Source organism: Corvus moneduloides, chromosome 7 (genome assembly GCF_009650955.1).
Source record: "Corvus moneduloides isolate bCorMon1 chromosome 7, bCorMon1.pri, whole genome shotgun sequence".
Classification (NCBI taxonomy): Eukaryota; Metazoa; Chordata; class Aves; order Passeriformes; family Corvidae; genus Corvus; species Corvus moneduloides.
The window spans coordinates 2,920,807-2,943,644 of NC_045482.1; the positions used below are offsets into that span (position 1 = coordinate 2,920,807).

At 42.1% G+C, this 22,838-nt stretch overlaps 1 protein-coding gene across 5 annotated transcripts in view; it reads right to left on the reverse strand.

The window, feature by feature from the left end:
- The window catches only part of SPAG16 (sperm associated antigen 16), a 360,884-nt gene that overhangs the window by 125,292 nt on the left and 212,754 nt on the right, over window positions 1-22,838 (reverse strand). For 4 of the 5 annotated variants that reach the window (XM_032114725.1, XM_032114722.1, XM_032114721.1 and 1 more), the window contains one exon: window positions 22,513-22,639. The exons of the other annotated variant lie outside the window; for it this stretch is intronic. In XM_032114725.1, coding sequence (XP_031970616.1) covers window positions 22,513-22,639 — 127 coding nt within the window. The remainder of the gene's footprint in view (window positions 1-22,512; window positions 22,640-22,838) is intronic. 5 annotated transcript variants of the gene reach the window in all.

Below are 22,838 nucleotides of genomic sequence, written 5' to 3' on the forward strand. Positions count from 1 at the left end.
AATGCCTCTAAGATATGGAAATTCTTTCAGTGAGAGCAGAGCTGTGTATTACTGCCCTGGTTGGTATTAGCAGATGGGTTCATTAGCAGAAGCTGCTGCATCGTCCTAAGGATCCGTAAGGCAGCTGAACAGACATCACCCTGCCAGCACCAGAAAAGCCAAATTCCATAACTGCATTCCTCCTATCCTGCATAACTCCAGGAGTTTCAATGTTCCAGGGAGGGAACGATCAGCAGTGCATGGGCAGGGATGGCCAAGGAAATCCTGCTGTGAGTAATGTGCTGGAGCTTGTGAGCTGCAGATTAACCCAGGAACTATGCAGCAGTTTCAATTAACTTGGCATTCCATTGCTTTGCAAAACAGAGCAGCAGTTTTCAGGAGAGCAATGGCTGAATGACAGGAACCTGGTAGGGCTGTCTAACATTAAACACCACGAGCTCTATTACTTTAATGTAAAAAAGATCAAAAAGATGAATTATAAATGAGCAGAAGTTTCTGGTGGAATATAACTGGAAAAGTTTTGAGTGTAGTGCAAGCATAGAAAAAATACAAAATCATTTCTGTTGGCTTTGAAAATTAAATTATATGAAGGCAGAATAAAACAATGAATACATAATTTAATTATATATAAGAAAAAGTGAGAGCACTACATGTGGGAAATAATTTCCTCCTTATCTATGAGAATAGAGAGACTATGAGAAGTTGCGTATGAGTCTGAAGGGCTTTCATGCTCTAAAAAACTGAAGTTAAATTTTGGCCAAAATGCCAAATTTTTGCCTTCTGTGAATTCCTATCAGAACAATGGAATTTTTTTTCATAGCAGCAGAAAGGAAAAACTAAGTGGCTTTAACTGGAAAAGACAGTATAGAGACAAAAGCAGGTACATACACAACCGTGTTTATCAAGTAAGACAAGCTGGCCCAAACGTTTAAAAAAAAAAAACAAAGGAAAAAGTTAAAGGATTTCTTCCCTTCAAAGAGTCAGCATAAATCAAGAGTAAGCCAGTAAGATCAAAGTTCTTACTTGTCTGACAGCCACTGGGAGAGGGTTTACTTCTATCGGAATAAAAATTTGTAAGCCTGCTGCATTCACGGTGTGAATTTTGTTCTGGCAGTCACAATGGACCAAATGCATCTCAGTCAGATTTCGAATGGCAGAAGCACAGCAAAAAGTACTGAAATAAGAACAACAAAAAAGGGCAAACCTAACAGAACATGGCTGCAGTTCTCCTCCACCAACCAACACTGCTGAACAGCTCTGCAAAGGCAGGCTCTTCTTTGATCTCTGTTTCTCCATTAACCAACAGCAAGGGAATGACTTCCCCAACAACGGGGCTTGGCAAAGAAACCACGATCTAAATGGAAGTGGAAAGCACACCACTTGCTCACCATGATCTGCTTCTCCCAACTAATGCTGCTTTGGGAATAACAGGACTGTTGACCTGAATAACCAGTATCTGAGAAGAGAATCCAGACTATTTGGCTAGAAACACTCAAAAAGTTATTCATTGGAAAAAGAAGTCACTGCAAGAAAAAATAAAAATAAGAAAAAAGTGACTGTGTAATTTTTAAAAAGTCTTTAGATATCAAAATTAAAATGAAAGAATCACCTGTGGAAGAGGAGAAAACATTGCAATCAGCTCTTATGAATACACTGTCCACAGATTCTCTGCACCAGATCCTGCTTACACCATCTACAGATTCTGAGTGAAAGGAGAAAAAGGACTGTAAAAGCCCATCAAAAATATTCCTAACCTTCTGCAATTTCAAATTCAGAATTTTGTAAGTATTTGAAACCAAATTCATGCCAACATTTTCAACAGTAGGATTTCCCAGAGAAAAAAGAAAGTATTGCTGGAAGGTCTGGGTAGTGAGGGGAGTAGTTCTGTTTTTTAGTTAGTCTGATGGACATCTAAGCTTTATTTTTCACCATAGTGCTGCTCCCCAGTAAAAACCTGTATTCAGTCCTGATACAAATGGAATTAGGCAAAACACCAATTTTGAAAATCCTAACAGCTTTAAAGAGTTTATTGGTCACTCCACAGCATAATTATTTTAATCATTAAAAATATACTCTAGTGGTTTAGCTTTATTGAGTGTATTAATGTTTCCCAATAAACTTTATGACTGAAAAGACATAGGAATAAATATAGTTTTTAATCCATCAATACTGGCACCGGAACTGGTGACTGGACTTTTGGGACCAGAGCATGCAAATATTTATGTCACCTTCAAAGAAGCAGGAGTAGAGAACTGAAACCTGAAAATCTTTACTGGGAATACCCCACAACAAAACAGGTGTCATTAAAAAGTTATACATATGTACATAAATACATACTCCTTCATGTGCAGGAAGCTGTCAAAAAATAAAAAAACCTGAAAAAATCATTCCAAAGCAATGTGAAATTTTCCCAGAATGCTTTTATCAGGGATGATAACAATATTTAGCAACTGAGAAGCAAGAGCCCTTCACCTGTTTTAGCACCTTTTTCCCAAGACATTCACATCCTAGCAAAAGATTGCAGTGACATTGAAGAGAAGCAAAACTCCTGGAAGCCTTTTCAGAGGCTTCTTGTAAAATTACACCATGATTACATTACCTCTTAAATTAAAAAAAGTTTCTCACAAAGTTCAGCCTGTCAGAGTTGCCAGGATTAGATCTGGGACCAAATGTATTATGACTGAGCTCAACGCTGTATAAATATTAGATCCATTATTCAAACAGCTCACAGGACACTGCCAGCTTGATTTTACAGTCACAAAATCTCCCCATGAAATCTCTGCCCTGGGATTTTTCCCCAGGAAAGGAAGGGCTGTGGCATGGGCCCTTGTCTGAGCAGCAAGGAAATGTAAACAGCAGGGTCCCACTAAAGGAGCCTCAGACAAAAGAATTCCAGCCTTGGGGTTGGTGAGTTATTAACAGCAGCTGGCTCTGTAATTGTCGGTGAAATAATCTCATTGACACATACAAGTTAGGAAATAGAGGGCTCATTAACAAAGCCTCCAGCCTTTATTAGATCATATAAATAACCAAGAGTGCCTGCAAAAGATCGATTACAACCTTTAAACGTTTACTGAATCAGTGTTTAATTAAGACAATTTTAATATGCAAATCAAGCCTAATTATCATCATTTGTTAATGTTAGTCTGCCTGAGCTCTAAACAACTACAGCTGCAAATATGGTAACACCATCATATTTCTCCTGCTTTTTTTCCCCTACGAAGAACTGCAGAGGAAACGATCAAGTTGCACTCCCGGTGTGTATGAATGCTTTCAACACCACATTTCCATCTACTGTTTGAAGGTCAAAAAAGTGCTCGGCATAGCATAAAATGGAGTGGAAATGTTATGCATTTCTTCACCCACTATTTTGCAGAGAGCTTTAATTAATGTATTTCCTACCTCCTCTGGGAGCTTCTTTTCCTGAAAATCTGCCCTTGTTCTATGCAGCAATTGAATGGGTGGGTTTCTAACACAGACCTTTGTCACTCAGAAGCTGATATTGGGACTTTTTTCCCTTCCTGTTTCCTCTGCCCTGGGAATGATAACCTTCCTGTGCCAAGAAGCTACAGCATCACGGCAAAGCCCCTGGAAAATAAAGCATGAAGCAACCAAGAGAACAGCACAGCCCTCAGCATTGTCATGGCAGGAGCAGCCAGGGAGAATAACAAATGTCTGTGTTCTGATTCTCGAAGAAGTAAAATTAAAGCCTCAAAATCCCCAGGAATTTGTTTTGGGAAAGCGGGTGGGGCAGCTGCAATACAATCCTGGTAGAAATCATTCCCTTTTCCTGGCACTGCTGCTCTCCTGATGCCACAACGAGCTGTACAGATTAAAATGAAGGAAGGGAACCACTCCCTGCTGGGCACTATTGATTTGTTGTTGAATGCTTACACTGGCAGCGGGGGAAATATGAAACATTCCTGTTTGCAACATTTCACAATATAGAAAGTCACTTCTTTGTTTTCCTTTGCCATTATGTTTTCTCTCCTCACATTCCTGCCACTTTGGAGCCTGTAGCTGCCAAGCCCTTAGCTGGTTGAGGGCAAAAGGAAAGCTTTCTACTCTTACTTTCTGTAATATATTCGGTATTTCTAAGGAAAAGAAGTCCTCACGGAAGGGAAAAAAGGACATGCAGTTACAAAAGGCCATGAGTCTTTCAAGACAGAATGAATAAAAATGTAATAATCAGAGGAGAAATGAAATACAAGAGACAACTTGAAAAGCCCCCAGTTCAAACGGGAGCAGAGTGGCTTTCACCAGCATCTGGACTGACTGGTGGATGAAAGGGCTCCATACAGGAACCCACATTTGGGTACATCTGGGTAGAGACCTGTCAGGCAGTCACCTCCCAGCTCCTTTTTGAAAGGTCTTCTCTGCAGGCAGCCTTGGAGAACAGGGCATGTCCAATAAAATCTGGGCATGTTATTGCCCACACAGCAAGTCCGCACAGAAGCTGGATCAGGCTAGGACACAAATTTGGGCTGGGGAACAAATCCTCAAGCAGGAGGAGCCCCTGGCCTGTGTGAACTGCAGGCAACGAAGAGCCAAGGCTTGAGAAGTGGCTCCAAAGACACAAGCAGGTGCCAATTCCCTGCATTCCCTATGTGTAGCCATGGGGAACTGTGCAGGGGCACGGGGCTCCCACACGGACTAACAACAGTGGTGGGAGCTGTGGGTGCTTCTGGTGAATACCTGAACCTGAGGAAACCACAGGAATTTGAAGTGAATCATGTGAGGAAGAGCCTGCAAAGTTTAGTCTTCTAAGGTTCTCCAGCAGCTGTTATGAAAGATGTTGACACTTTCCTATCCTTCGTTAGGGAAAATGGCCAGCATTTTTAGAGCTGGAATCCCAGTGGAACTGTGTGTAATGAGTGAAACAAGTACACTTTCAGGAAATACCTGCAAATCCAAGAGCAGGGAAGAAAGACTGGAAATCAAGTGCAAGCTCAGGCACATGTAATAGGCTTAGTGGAGAAGCTCCATGCTAAGACACAGAAAACATACACTTGCACCGTGGAGCTATTCCACCAGGACTAGGGCAGGGAAGGGAAAACCAGAGGAGCACTTCACAAGTTCAGTTCATTCAGACATTCACTCAGCACTGCAATGCTGCCTTGGCTGGTTTTGCCCAGGGGATGTTTCCCCAAGAGTCACCAGCCCTGATGTGCTTCAAACACACAAGAACTGACAGGATTCACGGCAAAGAGTTCTCATCTTCCTGGTCACCTTCAGGCTACTCAGCAACACTGGACAAGAGACTGTCCTTTCTGTCCCAGTTGCAACTTCCCAGACCATGAAATGCTGTGCCCTGGTACACCTGCTCCAGTTTTCCCATCCAGTTACATACAAAACCAGCTACAAGTGAGGAAAGTTCTCTTACAGAACAGTTACTCTGCTGTGCCCACTACTATTTCATGTTCTCCAGTCTAAACTTGCTATTCATATCAAAAATACATGGAATGCATTTTGACATCATGTATGGTCCCATTATAAGCAGTCAGATGTCCATCCACTTTGCAGTCTGTTAAAGGTGATGGAAAGTTAACAACATTCCCAAACCCCCTCCTCTCTCAGCAAGATGAAACACTTCCTGAGTCAGACATGGATCTGACAAGTTCCTAAGATACACAGACATATCTCAAAGTAGATATTACGGTCAAAACCCAAAGAGTTTTAAAAATTAATTCAGAAAAGAAATGATCTGCATTAGACATGCACATCAATAACTCTGCTCCATAGCAATGGTCAGGCATCTTCCAAATTAGATGGTACTTCTTATGCAGAGATCTTCTCTGGGTTCAGTCATTTGAGAGTCATTCAAGAACACTGTTACAAGAATTGTCATAAATAAAAAGCACTACTTCAACAGCATTTACGGCCTGAGCAGGTTAAGCCTCTCTTGAAGTCTGACTCTCCAATGACAATGGAATCGGTGCCCATTTTGCAATGTGGAGCAAAGGAAATCCACTGGCATATGTGGCTGAAAGCTGTGGGAGGAACCCTGACACTGCATTCAAGCAGGGCAGGGCAACCCCAGGTTTCATTCCATCCCTCACACAGTGAGCACTCAGCTCCATTCTTGGACTATTTACATGTGCTTTGCAGGTGAACATTTTCAACACAGGATTTTGATTAGCAAAGAATGAAGTACAACCTAAACTTTGTCTTTTCAGAAAGCAAAGGCAAAAAATTATTTATCTTTTTTAAATGACAAGTGCCTTCTTTGATAAAATGTTTTCATTTGGGTTTGATTACAAACCCCAAACATACTATTTTCATTTTTGCTCATTCTCCTTTCCTGTCTCCCTCATCACTAGGGTCAGCACACACAGTTATCTCCTGATCTGAGAAGTAAAGCTCTTTCATTAATTTTATTGGTTTTATAATTATTCAATTTAAGCCAGAGCTTTCCTGATTACTGAAAGACAGACAAGTCTTTTCTCTTAAATTAGAAAAAATTTAACATAACAAAAATATTTAACAGAAAGAAGCTCAAAAGGAAAGCACATAAAGCCCTTTAAAAATGCACACGACCTGTAACTTGCATTCCAGTTCTGCAAATTTTCATATAAAATTCTAAAATCTCATGGTGTTGCATGGTACAAGACAAGATGGCACAAGAAGCTCTGTGCTACAAGACACCATATTCTGTTCATTTTCTCTTCAGTGAACTGAACTGCAGATAAATGACCCAGAAACCAGCAGGAAATGAGGACATATCACCAATATGAATATTATTTGTTAGAAGACGTAACTCTCTTAACAATACCCGACCCGTGACTAATTTCAGGGGGTCAAGGTGATCTTTGCCCTCCACTGTGTAGGGTATTATTCTTCTCCAGAGAAGTTCAGAGGTTAATGAATAAAGTGCCAGCAAAGAAGAAATGAAACTAAGCAAGAAAATGCTTGTTCTTGGTCTCTGCTATAAATAATGCTCTCATTAAAATTCTGCCTTGGAAGAAAGGCAAGTCCATTAGTCTAGAAGCTAATTTTTACTGGCTCCTTAGATGTATGCATATTAAAAATTCAGCGTTTATAATTGCCAGCCATCAACCACCTAGTCAGTGCTGTTCTTGGAGTTTTTAATTATTTACTTCATTTGCATAGACACTCCAATTTATGATCAACCATTTGGTTATCAAGGGACAGTTTTAGTAATTCCTTTTTTGCATTTTTATTTATTCCTTCTGTATCCCCAGCTGAGAGAACCTTTGCCAAGGTAGGTGGCAGTGGGATGGGCTCATCCCCAGCCTCCCAACCTACCGCATGGCCAGGTTCCACGGACACCTGCTGAACACCTGTATCCCACCTTGGAGCATCACAGCAGGGTAAAAGGACAGCCCTCCTACCCAATGCCTTCACCTCCTCTTCCTCACTCAGCTCTTGCTGAAGGCCCTCTCCTGGTTCCTTGGCCCCAGAAGAGGAGGGAGGAGCTCACACCCGGGAATGCGCTCCCTCTTTGCTGCAGGTGCTCTGGCATGCTGTCCTAAAGCTGTTCTCCTTTGGGATTTCGGTCTGGGGCTCTGTTCTCTTCCTCCCACAGCCTCGCTCTGCTCCCTGAGGATACCCAGTCCTGCTCTCCCTCGGGACCAGCAGCCTCTGCTGTTCCTGCTCCTAAGCAGACGCTCCATGTTTCTCCTCAAAATGCTGCCCGCCCAGTGCCTTGGGCACACAAAAAGGAGAGAAACCCTTGGGAGTTCTCCAGTGGCACAGGAACTCGCCCCAAGCATGTGCCCTGGGCAGTCCAGCTGCAACTCCTGCTGCCAACACACTCTCCAGCTGGACATTGTCCCCTCAGGGACCACCAGTCCAGGGGCAGCACTGAGTCCTGAAAAGCCACCCAATTTTTGGTTAATCCTGAAAAACAACTGAGTTACTGAACTCAAGACATGCTGTCTGTCCTCAGCGTTCCCTGGTGGGCTCCAGCAGCAATGGGAATGATTGATCTGCCATCCTGGTATCCCTGTGTCCTCCCTGGGCACCATGGCTGGCAGCTTTTTGCAGACAGGATACCACGCAGCAAATGTGACGGGGGGGAGCAGCCCTGCCTGGCAGGAAGGGAATTGATTACCAATCCCTCTTTTTGCCAGGAACCATTTCTTTGCTGCAATTCATACTTTTCAACAGCCAGCCTCCAGAAGGCTTTGGGGGAAGCGAGGGCAATGACACCAGAGATTACAAATCAATCACTATTATACAGCCTTTTATTTGGTAGAAGCTTCTGAGCAGAAAAGAGATACCAAAAATATATAATATATCCCAATTTTCTGCTAGCTGTTTCCTTTCCTTAAGCTCTTTTATGCCCTGTTTTTCTCTTGACACCACTGCTTACTTTGCTTTCACATCCATCTTTACTACTTATTTTTCATTTATCCTTCATTTTATCTTTCTATCATCTTTCTCCCTCTTAACCTACACCATCCATAGTTATCTGGGAGGAAAGTATAACATGATCTATCTACACTGTCATCTTCCCTCTTGTTCCATCCCAGATCCCTCTCAAAAGATTTGGCACAGTAGGATCCATGCAATAAGGAGAAATTTTGGGCATGAAATGGGACACCCCTCACTTGTGGGACACTTCTCATCAGGGCAGGAATTTTATGAGGGCCACTATGGGTGCAGCCAGAAGGAATCAGAACACATGGTTACTCCAGAGCTGGGAACAGTCCTGAGCACCCAGCACCCAGCTCTGATTTTACTCACATTTCAGCTTTCTCTCATGATTTAATTTGTGCCCTGTTATTAACAGAAGTGTTGTCAACAAGTACTGACAGTGTGGGAAACAGACCTCTGCTAACAATAAACCTGGTCAAGGAACAGGTCAGTTTAAATAAATCAGTTGACACAAATCTGGTAAATAATACCAGCAGTGCTGAAAAACACCTTTTGGAAAGTTTAGGCTTACTGAATCAAAGCAACTTTCTGTTCTAAAATATTAGTAAGCTAAGACTTACATATATTGTTAGAAACTGAAAAACAGATCAAAATTGTCAAAGGGGAATATCCAAAATTCTGTAGATACTACAGTCTGGTTTTGCAGAACACAGCTTTCCTCCAAGAATTGATACACAGGAAGTTTTAAACCTATTGACTTTTCTTGCTAATCCAATCATCCCAATCTTGCAGATGGCAGGACACAGCTCATGGGGGGTTGCAAGTGCCCGGGTGACCCATTTCATACATCTAATACAAGATATGGGATCCAAGCTCTATTTCTACAGCTATTCTAGGATAAAATTGTTGACAGAACAAGTCAGCCATCACTGGGCTGCCCAGGCCCTTGGCAGCAGAGCAGCTCCTTTGCCAGGCACTGCACACTCTGAGCTCTGAGCTCTGCCCACCCCAGAAATCCTTCCTGGGCACCTGCACTGAACCCTCCCTGCTCCCCCCAGGGCATGGAGAAAATTTCCACTGGGATGCTACCCTGAATGTGAGAGAAGCTTGCAAAATAAAGATGTTTCCCCAGAAATAATTGGGTCAATCAGGTTTTTATGATTAAATTCTCTTCCATCAGATAATTTTCAAACAATGTGAAGAGCGATTTTGTGTTTAGGTCTGTAACATATCCTTAGCCTCTATAATTATTTGGAAAACTATATTGTGTTTACTGTATTGATTCAACTATTGGAAATCTTGAGATTGCCACTAAATATTTCTTTTTATTAGGCCATTTCTGAAGTTGAATATTGCTGAAAATAAATAGCAGGCAATTATTTTAATACCTCCTTACTGCACATTACTTATGAAGATTGTTCTAAATTGCTAAAGACAGAACCAATTTATCTAAATAGAGTTATTTAACACCAGTATGGATTAACTTTATATAGTCAGGTAGGCAGGAACCATGGAATTCTTTCCTTTCCTGGTCTTAAATTAAGGAAAAGAGGGCTGCTCCAGAACAAGTCAAAACATCGACTTTTATACCAGAAAGATGTCCTCCATCAAAATCTCTGCAACTTTGGTGATGCTCACAGAGCAGTTTGGTACTATTCAGAAAGTTTATATTTTTTATATATATATAATATAAGCACCATTGCAATCCATGTTACCTGCACCTAAAGAATCGATCATTTCCTCTAAGCTCATATATACAAGGGAAGAAGATTTACAGAAATGGAAAACAATTTTTTTGGGTGGTTTTCTTTTTGTCTGTGGATGCTGGCAGAAAGCCACTGTTTTTCTGAATGTTTTTTATGCCCCTGTGTTCAGCAGATGTTTATCTAAATAATTTAAATCTGTCTTTTCTGTTTCAGACACATTTAGTATTAAGGAATGATCCCTTAGTAACAGCATACATTAGAAGTTAATTAAGAGGACGTTAAAGAAGAAAGAATTATTTTTTTCATACCCTCAGTAGACATTTATTTCATTTTGGCAGGTTAAAAAATGAGAAAATTTGGAATAAGATGTGAAAACTGGCAATGCATATTTTTTGGGGAAAGCTTTATTATCCATTTCCTTGCATGCTAATTAGGGAATGCAATCCACTTGCTAATGTTGAGTGAGTAAGAAATGTAAATTGCTCCATTAATTTGTTTAATAACCAAACTCTCAAAAGTGGTAAGTCAGACAGCAGATGGGGGCTGTCCCCACAAACCCAGCCCATTTCTGAACATTACACCAGTACACACAATTTACTGCCTTCTTACTTATCATCAGTGCCAAGTAATGTCTTTATTGTTTTAGATTTAATACACATATTTACTCTTGACTACTTGTAAGTGTTCCTGGGGAGCAAAATATATCTAGAAAAGGTGTGCAGCACCATACTTGTAGACACAAACTTTTGCAGGTGTGTGTTCAGTAGTTATTTAAGTCTACAGCAAGTCACACTCCCCTGGAAACACCAGGGTCTGAATTAAAAGCATTATGTGCATTTTCCTCCAGAAAAAGAGTACTTCTCGGATTAAAAAAAAAATGAAAATGAATACTCTGTAAATTCATAGCAGCTCTTGCAAACTCCATTTTCTAGATTAGAGAAAGACAGGTTTTAGACGGACCCAATTTCACCAAAAAATCTGCCCCTAAACCAAAATTATTCAAATATGTTACACATTTTTTCCCAGAAATAAGGGAAATATTATATTATTTATAATATAAATAAAGCTGCTTAACATTTTTCCCTCACAGTATCTTGCATTGTCTATCCCATTTTCTATGAACCTGACTTTTTATAAACTCCAATTACACTCATAGAAATAAAACTGACACTTATTTGTACTTTTACTGGGTCAAATAAATTCTATCTGCATTTCCAAATGCAGTGAGTTTCAAGCTCAACTTTCCATCTGAACCAGTAAAACCAGTTGCATGGCACTCCTGGATGGAGCTGGGAAGTGGGACAGCTTTGGCACAGGTCCTGACCACTCCTGCACTTCCATAACTTTTTCCTCAAGCAACTCTTTGTTGCTTTTGCACAAATCTCATATAAACCAGGAGAGATTTAAACCAGAAGTAGGCCTTGGGACAGTTGTATCAACATCCACCACTGAGTAGCCTCCTTTCCTGTGGTTTGCTCTCAGTGCAGAATTGGGCCATTGATGCTGGACCATTGTCACCAGCAGGGGCAGATCATACACACAGGCTGAATTCTGCTTCTTGCCTACCAGCTTTGTCCCAGTGCTTCCAATCTGAGTGAGATGTCTTATTTCTGCAAGATTATTGCTTCTCAATAAAACATTTTCTGAGGGGAAAGAAACAATCAGCTGAGTAAGGGACTGGCATGTAAAATACTATCATTTGCAAAACACTGGCCTGAAACCCACTTGGAGGCAGAGAAGCTGGGCTTGAGCCACAGAAAAGGGAAAACAGAAATGCAATAATCACATATTTATTTTTAGAGAAAATGAGAAGCTAAATAAACTGTAAAACCAGTCTTTACCGGTAAATCCTTTCTGTCCTGAAAACCCCGCTGAGCAGAGCAGGAACAGCCAGTTCCCAGGGGATCAACTGGTGGTACCTTTTTGGCAGCTCCTCATTCTGCCTGTGTTGGTGCCAGGACACTTTGAGTCCTGAAACAATTCATTTCAGTAGTGCCACAGTGAACCACTGCCAGGAATCTGAACTCGAGAGACCATGACGCTGCTGCTGAAGATGATTTTTCTACTCTAGGTCTGAAATCACCCTGCAATCAAGAGGGGCTCTGGGACTGCTCTCCTGAAAAGAAGCTCACAGACCTCAGCCTGCCAGGAAAGCAGGACACAAAACATCCAAACATAACATTTGTGAGGGGATTAGTGCACTCACAGTTGGATTTGTCATGGGATGGTGTGGGACACTGGAATTTACGGCAGGGATGAGCAATTGCATGCTGACTGCCTTGATAAATGTGTGTCTTTGAGGTATGTCTAATTGTTCCAAGAAAATAAAGGAGATGCCAGTACACACAGGAGGAGAAAACACGCAGAAGAAATTCTGTGAGCAATCCCAGGGTACTCAGAGGAGAAGCCTGTCCTCAGCTGAAGAGCCTGGCAAATGTCACCGTGCAAGAAAACCTGGCTGTCAACTGCAATGACACAGCAAGTCACACCTCTGACTGGAACACTGTCTCCTTGATGGGAAATTCCAGATGGGCCCAGTGATGGAGACAGATGTCTTTCCTTTGCCTCACATAAATTTCAGCATCCAATTAGCAGTGGATTCTTCGCTGCTGAGGGAGGCACACTCGGGGCTCTCAGGATACCAGAAAGGACAGCTCTCCAGAGTCACTTCTTGCTCTGACAACCTCGCAATTCCAATGCCATGACATCACCTCATCTGCAAGGCAGCAAACCCACATGTGCTCCCATTTCTAGGGGCGATATGAAATCCTGTCAGGATTGTCTCCTGCAACACTTTTAAATACAACTGTACGACACAAATGCTCCTCGTTGGGTCTCCTCTCCTGCAGCCCATGCCAATGTCTCCCAATCCACATTGATACTGTTCAATACCTGAAGCTCCTTCTCAGGATATCTGTCATATTCTTCATCCCACCTCCACCATTTTAGCAACCAGGTCTGTCTCTCATTTGCATCAAATTAATCCTTTCTACAGAACAACCCAAAAAACCATGAGTGGAGAAAAGATTCCAGAAAGAGAGAACTGAATGTGCTGCATTTTAGCGTATCAGTTGAAACATCTTGATGATCCTTGGAGGTCCCTTCCAACTCAGCATATTCCATGATCTTCAGGTTGTTAGTACAGCACACCAATAAGGCAGGACTCTCCCCTTTTAATGTGCTTTTCTCATGCCCAACACTGCAGTCCAAGGGTGACAGGAGAGATGGAAGAGAGGTGAACTGATATGGTCAAGTGCTATGCCTTCCACTCATGCAAATCCCTGGGGCTGTGAGGAAGACACAAACCACCTCCCAGATTTCCTATCAGTATTGCAATAGACCAACCAGGCTGCCTCTCAACATAAAATATCCTCAACTACTAAGCATGCTTCTAAATGGGGCAGATGAATTCAGCTGTAATCAAAGGGCTGCATTTTGGCCTTGGACCATAGCATGTGAACACCTCCCTGTGTTGTTGCCTGCAGGGTGCTGGAGCACAGAACTGTTGAACACCTGTGAGTGCCTGGCAGTTCCCTGTGCATTAAATATGCACCACAAAAATTCCATCCTAAGGGCAACGTTTGAAGTGTGAATTCCCTCTGCAAACCTTCACCATCCATCAGCGCTGCATGGGGTGCTCTACCCAAAACCAGTTTGGCAGCCTACAGCTTTTCCTTCAAAACCAGGGCCTACAGCTATTCTGCACATGACAAAACTGGCTACTTAAGCTTTCTTGAGGCAACAAGAAAATGTTCTTATGCAAATACCTTACAAGGTCTGAAATTCCATTTGTCTGAACACAACACAGCTGAAGTCAACCCAAAGGTCTGCCTGCTTCTCAGTTCAAGCCATTTCCCAGGCAGTATCTTGTTGCTCTTACGAAAAGGACTTGAAGTCCAAAGCAGCCACCCCATAAGGCTGTGGGGAGCCAGACTGGGAATAAATGTATCCACAAGCAGTTAGAAGGGAATAATCTATACAAACACATCGAGTCATCACCAATATTTTGATTCAGTTTTTACCAAAATGAAAACCTAGTCATTGAAAATATCTTACTTACTTCACATTATTGTTAGAAGAAAGGAAATTGATTTGTAAGGTTTGTTGTTTGGGTTTTAATAGATCTTCTGGAGAATGTGAAGCCACAGTCACCATGGCCTTTAACTTCACAGACTAACAGATTTATCTATTTCTCTTACAACCTGAACTGCACAGGAATTTCCCCCCCAAGTGCCTCATCAAGAAGGGGATTTGGTTTAGAGCAGATGTGTTGAAGCAGAATCCAACTGCAGCCAGCACAACAATCACTACCCAAAGCAACAGTGTTAAGTAGTCTTTTGAAATTTTTCTGGCAAACACCTTCGTGCTGCCCTCCCTGCCACTGTTCACACCTGTAAACATCCATGGACCAACCTGACTGGCTTCTAAACCCTTACTTCTCACACCTATAAAAATAATTATAAAAATAAATGCTCACTGTAGTACAAAGCATTGTTTATGATATTAAACAATAACATAATATTTCCAGTGAAATTCTGTGCTCTTTGGCTGAAGTTTCTGGCTTCTGCCCTGGGCTCTCAGCTGTCCAGAATAGAAACATGCTTTGTATCTTCTACTGCACTTCACACACCAGAGGCCTGGTCTGGAAGAGACGTGTTAATATAATACCAACTAAGTAAATTTAGCCATTATTTTAAATTAATTTAGGTATTGTGTGGTCAGTGGTCATCTGGTAGAAACATTATTACACACATGCACACACCAAATTGCTTTTTTGCTAATGACTCATTTGTTTTATTCCTGCCTCTTTCAAAAAGGCGATTAAGTTGAAAATGACCTTTTCAAGATCGTACTTGTGGACCAATCTTTTCATTTTTAATTACTTACTTTGGTTTAATTGTTACATTAGAAACTATTAAGAAATCAGCCAGCTTCATAATCAATAATTTAATTAGAGTTTTAAGACCAAGAAGTCAATGCAAATGTTATTCTGCAGCCAGGCCTTTCCCAAAGCCTTTGAAAGAACTTTACTCCCATTTTGTTTCAAAGTGACATTGGCGACATAGAAATTAAATTCATCCTTACTGCAGTATATCCTGCCCACACATTATGGATGGACACAGGCAGCTGGTAAGGAGTTCAGATTCAGGTCAATCTGCTCCCTGCCCAGGCAGGAGCACAACCTGCTTCCCTCACTCCATTTCCCTCATTTTCATTTCATCCCGCATTCCCCGAGACCTCGCGCCAGGAGCCACACAGTGTTTACTGGAACCCATGGCCAGACTTCCAGTATGTTAAATTTATCTATTTATAGCTCTCTGATTACTACTAATACTCTAAAACAAGCAGCAAGTGAAAACAGATGAAATCTGCCTCAATGGGTGGTGAAGGGTGCCCCCCTTCCCTCCACTGCTTCTCTCCGCCTGCCCTTCGAAGTTTGCAACCTGTCAGTGCCAGTGACCCATCACACGGAGCTGCCAGTGCAGTGGGAATTGCAGGGCCTGCTGCCTGGAATGCAGGTGTCCCTCATTTGTCATTACAGACACGTGGATCACATGGCTCCATCACTCCACAGTGCCTTGCCCAGCAGCAACCCTCTGGCTGAGTGCTGGGAACACCTCCCCATCACCCATTCTGGAGATGAGAGAAACAGCACAGGGATGAAAGGGAGCCTTGAAGCACAGCAGCAGCTTTGGTGAAAGGCACTGAACCCTGTGGGGCTGCAGCAGAGGAGGCAATCCGTGTGCTGGGAGCTTTGGGAGCGGGGCAGCAAACAGGGATTCCAAGACAGGCATGGCTATGCCTTGCTAGGGATGGATCACAGGGCTGCTCCAGCCCAGGGAAAGGCAGTGACGTGAGGAAGGAGCCAAGACACCAGTAAGTCAAAGCCAGGCTGGGCTGCACTGCAAGGAGCCTGGTCTGGAGGGTGCAAACTTTGGAGGAAACTCCTGCAGAGCCTCCAGGGAAACCACAACTGCACAGGAAAGAAAGCATCCAGCTGCAGAGGATCCTGGGGCTCTTGGAACTGGCTTGCCAGGGAATGGTCACAGCCCCAAGGCTGCCAGAGCTCCAGGACTGTTTGGACAACGCTCTCAGGGACAGGGTGGGATTGCTGGGGCTGGTGTTGGCAGAGCCAGGAGTTGGACTGGATGGTCCTCATGGGTCCCTTCCATCTCAGCAGATTCTGTGACTCTCCAGCAGCAGCTTAAATGACTGTGAATATCATGATGGAAAGTGTTACTTTAATCTGACCTCATTGCCATTTATACATTTCACATGAATTGCAAGTCAAGCTGGAGATTTAACACACAGAACTGTCCTGTCTTCTCAAAGATTTCCCCTTGAAATTAAAAATGTAGCTTTTCTTCGTTGTTGGGACAAGACAGAGGAAGACAGCTCATTAATGGGCTGAATTCCCACTGGCAAAAGGACTCTGACATCCACTGAACAGGACTGGGCATATCAGTGAATAGCAACAGCTTAATAAAATGCTTATTACCTTTTAAGGGCCACTAATTCACCTGGAGCTTTAGAATCATGGAATCATTTAGGTTGGAAAAGACCTTCATGATCATCAAGTCCAACTGTTGAGCTCTGCAGAACAACCTGATCTAAAAGGTTTAGTCTAATTTAAACCTAGTTGAACAGGAGAAAAAAGCCTGTGGGATCAGCTGATGATACAGTTTGTTAAACTGTTGATTTAATGGTTTGATTTTGAAGACAAGACAAAGGACGACCTTTTCCAAAGGAAAGACATAGTTCCAGTCTGAGGGTGATCCTGGGGACAGCAGCCACACAGAGTTTGAAGCACAGTCGTTTTCCTAACTCTCAGGAAGAAGAAAAACCCACAGCAGAACAAGAACATCAGATATTTTCTTGCTTGCATCTGGGTCAACTGATCCAGGGTGCACTTCTGTGTTCATTATTTGAAATATTTTATTTCAATCTGCCTTTTTTACTGACGTTGTTTTGATACAAAGTCTGAATGTAGCATTTTTAAGAACTACAGTGACCAAATCAAGCTTTTTTCCCCCAATTATTTTTCATAATTAGAAAGAGATCTTGACTTTTTTCCTCAGCCATATTTCTGGTTTTGAAAAAACTGGCACTAACTCTCTAGGAAAGCGTCCCAAACAGATTTAACATAAACCTTTTAAAGTTTTACTTTTGTCTTTTGTGATACTACTTCTGGGAGAAAACATAATCTGCATTCACAACTATTTGTTCTTGACTTCATATTTCACTGTGACTCAAATTCCTTTTCATGTTAAGACAGGGAGTTTTAAAATATGAACCCATAATTTACAAATGCACAGAATCAGGAACACAGAATTTGTTACACTTCATGCCAGGAACTGGACTTATCCTTGCACATCCCTTATTTACAGCAAAATAACTCAATTGCACTGGGAGATTTGCATGGAAGAGCTCTTTGTCTCCAGTACTGACAACTTCAATCTTTGACCTACTTTTGAAGAGGATTGATTTGGACCTTAAACTGCCTGTCAGATGTTTTTTAAATGACCCATCCTGTCTATCCACTCGACTCATGAATTCATTCCTCAGGAGTTCAAAAGAGTTCAAATAAAACTGACAAATCCAATACTCTGAGGAGATTCTGACTGATAATTTTGTGTTAAGGTGTTTACTTGGGGAAAAATCAACTGGAATAGGCCAAAAAGTATAAAGACAACCAGACTGCTTTTCAGAATCACTCCCTTTTGGCTGCTCAGTGCTTTTCTTATACACCTGATCCTTAAATACTCTGTCATTTTTCCTGAATTTGCTTCATGAATGCCCATTCCAAAGGGACACAGGCACAGAACCCCCCACCACAGATAGGCAGAATTCCTGCAGAGATCTGAGTGTTCCCATGTGCTTTAAGTCTACTGACAAAAAGGTTCTGACAAAATCCATGTTGAAAAGCAAAACATCTACAAGCTAATTTATATTTCACGGGAAGAAACAACACTACAGTGAGATATGTCAGGGAATTACTAATTTAAAAATTACTCAATAGTGATAAAATAAACACTGGAAAATAAGTGGTCTAAAAGAGAATCTCATTAGAAGAAAATAAATAAAAAAGGTTATCTAAGGAAATGATAAATTTGGAACAATTTCCCTGAATTTAACCAGAAGTTAAGCAGCTTTGAGCTGCAACAGGAACCACAGCACGGCTGTCCCAGGCTGAAGGCATCACAGGGTGGGAGAGGATGGGCTGTATTGTGAAGGAGAAAATTGCAAGGCTGCAGCTTAGATCAGCATCCTTGTAATTATTCTACATCCATATGAAACACACAGGCAGCCAAGTGCTCATCATTAAAATGCTGCAGCACAGCTGGAAACCTCAGCCAACAGCTCAGAAACTGCCCTGTGCATGGATTTATTTATTCTCTGGTAGGACATGGAGTGCAAAGCCCTTAGAAATGGCCATTGTCCTCAAATGACCCACGTGCCTTCAGCCAGAGCTCTTTTACAAAGGCAAAAATGCAAATGCCCACCCCCAAATTCTTGGAGTTTACTCTGCTATTTCTTTGGATGCACAGATGGATCATTTTGGGACCTCTGTGGGGCGGATCATGAAAAGCCAAGGAGAACAGAGCAGGCAGAACCTCGATTTAACACTCTCAGCACGTGGTGCTGGGGTTGCTGAGTGTTGCTGCTTCACCTACCAGGTGGGACATCCATTTGGGTTTCCCTGCTGTTTCCCACAGACCTAATTGTGTGGGAACTCTATCAAACTCAGCTAATGTTCAAGAGCCATTAGCAGACCTTGATAAGCAGATGCTGGAGCACAGAAGCTGCAATTTATTAGCAACTACTGCTCTAAAAAGGGCTGTGTCTGAGAACCTCTTTTATCCAATGCCACATTTGAAGACAAAACGCTGCCCTGCAGAAGCCCCCAGCAGCCTCTCCCTCTTTTCCCTGACTGCTTCTTCCTAATGAATTCCTCTGGGTGTGGTGCAGCCCTAGAACCCCAGCCTGCCCTGCTGTATGGAGTGTGGTGCCCCACACTCAGGAACCATTCCCAGGGGCTGAGAGATCCAGTTTCTCCAGAGCCATGCACAGATCTCCCTGCAGGAGCATGAAAGGAGGCTCTGCCTGCATTCCCACTGCCCTCCCTCGCTCTGGGGCAGGGGAAACTGCGGGAGTCTCTGAGGAGGAAAATGGCCAGAGCCAGGTCATCACTGGGAGCCTCTTGCTGCTGTTCAGGCAGGATTGTGGGCAATTTCATTCTGTTTTTTCCCTTTTTCCTATGAGATTGGTGCCTGCATTATTCATCAAGGATCACACTACCTTGGAGCTTCTAACTTTTGATTCTGCTGTTCAGCCCACAAATTACTGACAAGGACACAATCTGATGTGCAGAGCCAGAACTGGCATCTGGTCACTGTTCTGCTGTGCTGCCTTACCCCTGCTCAAGTCATCTTTGACCCAAATATGAAAAAGTTGACATCTTGATGCCTTCCTGCCTGAATGTCAGAGGTATTAGTTTGATAGTGGGGTGGGAATGGGGTCCTTTTATTTGTGTTATGCAGCAATCTTCTGCAAAAGGAATGCAGAAAAAACAGGTCTTATCTTAAATCACTGAGCTGCCCTGCATAAAGAAACATATCCCAGATAACTGAAATACTAACTTGAATATCAGTGAGCAGTAGAGACCAAAATGGACAAGAATTATCAAACACTATCTCAAATGCTTGTTATTTCACGAAATTGAACAGAAAAAGAGCACTGTATGACTATGACTTTTTACAGAGCTCTGTGTGTGCTGAACTTCGTTCACAAGAACAGGGTCACTGACGTGAATGGGCCTGTCCCATTAAGGACACACAGAATTCTTCCCAAATCCTGGTTGGACACAATTCTCAGGGCATTACTACTGGAAGCTGCCTTTTAAATTACAGTCTCTCCACAACGTTTTCAAAAATGAAATATCCAGTTATAGAATCTGACATTTCGAAAGTCAAAAAGTAGATGAGATAGTTACTAAATCAATACATTTCAAACATGTAGAATGAAAAATGTGAGTCCTTCTTTCCCCCCTTCTATTTAATTATTTAAGTGTATAAATATTTGGTATCTCATCTGTCTGAAAAAAGAGCAGAGGTTCAGCCTGGCTCAAATGGTGTTGAGACAGATGTGAGCAGCCCCAAGCAATGGCTCCTGAGGCTGTGGGAGATGCAGAGGAGGGGCAGGTCCCTCATCGTGGGAGGAATTAACCCAGGCAGGGGAACTTGTACTCAGGGGGGCAGGGGCTCTTTTGCACCTCTCACATTCATCACTGGACACACCTTGCAATTCACAGTGGAGACGCTTTCCCTGATGTGTTGGCGAGGAAATGTTCTGGTGAAAAGCCAGAACATGCTTGCCTTTCTGTGAAACTGGCACAAAGAGGAATAAATTCTGCAGCTTATCTTGGCACCAGAGCCATCAGCTTCACTGGCAAGAATTCCCACCAGCGAACTGCAGCCTGGGTCTCCACATCTGATCTACTGCATATCTGGCACAACACGAGCGTGGTTCCTGTCCAAATCCAACACCAAATCCGTAATTCTCCCTCAGTGTTTGGAAAGAGCCACAAGTGCAATTCATCTTTCTCTGTTCTCATTTTCCTATAGGCAACGTATCTTAGGTTTAAAATAAGAGTCAATGTGATGTAGATTTTTTTTTGAACCACTGGATGGATCTCACTTTCTGTTACCCAGGAAAAAAAATAAAGAGGAAAAAGTAATACCCTGCATTTCCAAAGTCTGCAGGCTGCATTAGAGCTCAGGCTTAGTAATTACAAAGATTTATGTCCCATCCTGCCCCAAATGCAGAGCTCATTGTCCATTCAACTTAACACTGCTCTGACTTACAGTTCTCTGTATCCATTATCCTTAATAATAAAGAGCTGACTGCACTTAATGATTGAAGAGCAAGACGTGATTAGCAATAGGAATCTGATTTATGAGAAAACAAACCTGAGCGTGGTTTTCATGTTTCATTAAAAGTATCTTAAATGTACTCCTTACTGCTAATTGATCTCACAGAGGTGAGAATATACTCTATTCCCAATTAATGGGACCAAATAATTCTTCTTCTTTCTGGAGGGAACATTTAATATCATTCAGCACTTAGAGGGAGGTGGAATCTTCACAGGGATTTCTCCACCTCAAGTGATGTTTCACTGTGGGCATTTATCCCAAATCTGCAAGATTTCCCACTGAACATGGAAAAACTTCAACAGCATAAATACACAACAAAATGCCATATACAACATTTTCTTTTCACAAAAGGTCTTTCCTATCTCAGCAAAATTACTCAAACTTGAATAACAATATTGGTGAGCAAATATAGAGGCTTTTTCCTTATGTTTGTCAAAGGAAAACTCCTTGATGACTCTGTTAATTTACTATGAGCAGGAGATTACCGAGATATTTGCAAGATAAAGTTCCTTGCAGGATTTATTGAAAACAAAACAAAGCAGAAATCTATTTTTCCATTAAGCATTTCACTTTTGTTTGTATTTCAATACTTTTCCCCCTCTTTTTGAATTATTCATATTTGGGTATCAAATATTCCTACAAACCAATGCATTTAGGGATAATGAGTCTTGACTAGTTTCATTTGAACTCACTGTGCTTTCTGACCAGGATTATTATTATTATTATTACTATTACTATTATTATTATTATTATGAAATGACCTTCTGTTCAGTCTGTTTCTATGATCCATAAATAGCAATTGCTTAATGAGCATCTCAAGTACTCCACCGTCATTTCCACGGCAGTTTTTCCTACCCTGTGTTTGTGTATCTCTGATGACAACACCATTTAATCCACAGCAATAGCTCTGCCTGCTTCCTCTCAAATCCATTCCATGAATACAACCCTCTTCCTTCATTTGAGGCTGCAGTCTTGTACCTTTACACTGCCTGAGAAATGCAGAGTGGCTGTAACACCAACTGAAGGAACAATTTGAGAACTTCTAAAGTTGCTCCATACCAGAGAAACAGCAATAATTATTAGATTTTCTGATGACAGAGGAAAAAAATTCCTCTTGCCTTGTTCTCACATTCTACTCGAAGAGGATTTGCATATTTGGTGTGCGAAGCAGCAGGGACAAATACGCTCTCCAGTGTACTCAATGCATTTTTACCCATTCCAAAGAAAGAAGGTAGAGAACAGCAAAGGAAGAGACACAGAGTTTCTGTCACTACCTGCAGTGATTTATTACGGAGAAAATAACACTTATTCCCTGAGGAATCAGCAGAGTTCAGGAGGAGGGAAGATCCCTTCTGGAGGAAGTGGTATATGGTGTCATTTTTGGTCAGAAGGTAACAACTGTGTTAGTGAATATTTTACTGCCACATCACCCTTACTTTCTGTTTCGATTTCACACTGGGTCTCATCTTCCTCATGTCACATACGTCACTATTTGCTTGAATTCAAGGAAGACCAAGGCAAAGCCTGCTTACCATTCTGACATCCCAGAGAGACAAGGTCTTGTCAGCAGAGCTGGTGAGCGCGGTGCTGGAGAAGGGCAGGAACTCGATGCTGTTGACTGACTCCTTGTGCCCACGCAGGGTGTATCTGCACCTCTCACTGCAGAAGAGAACAGGAATGCAGTACCCGCCACGCAGGGCAGTATGAACAACACACAACTTTAGGGTAAATGAAGAACACATTTCATGTATCTCCCCAGCTACTCTCTAGAAAAATGACCACTGACAGTGATTCCTCATGCAAGCACTGAACCAAGGAGACAGTTACAAAACCCAACCCATTGCTGTTCGCTTCCCAG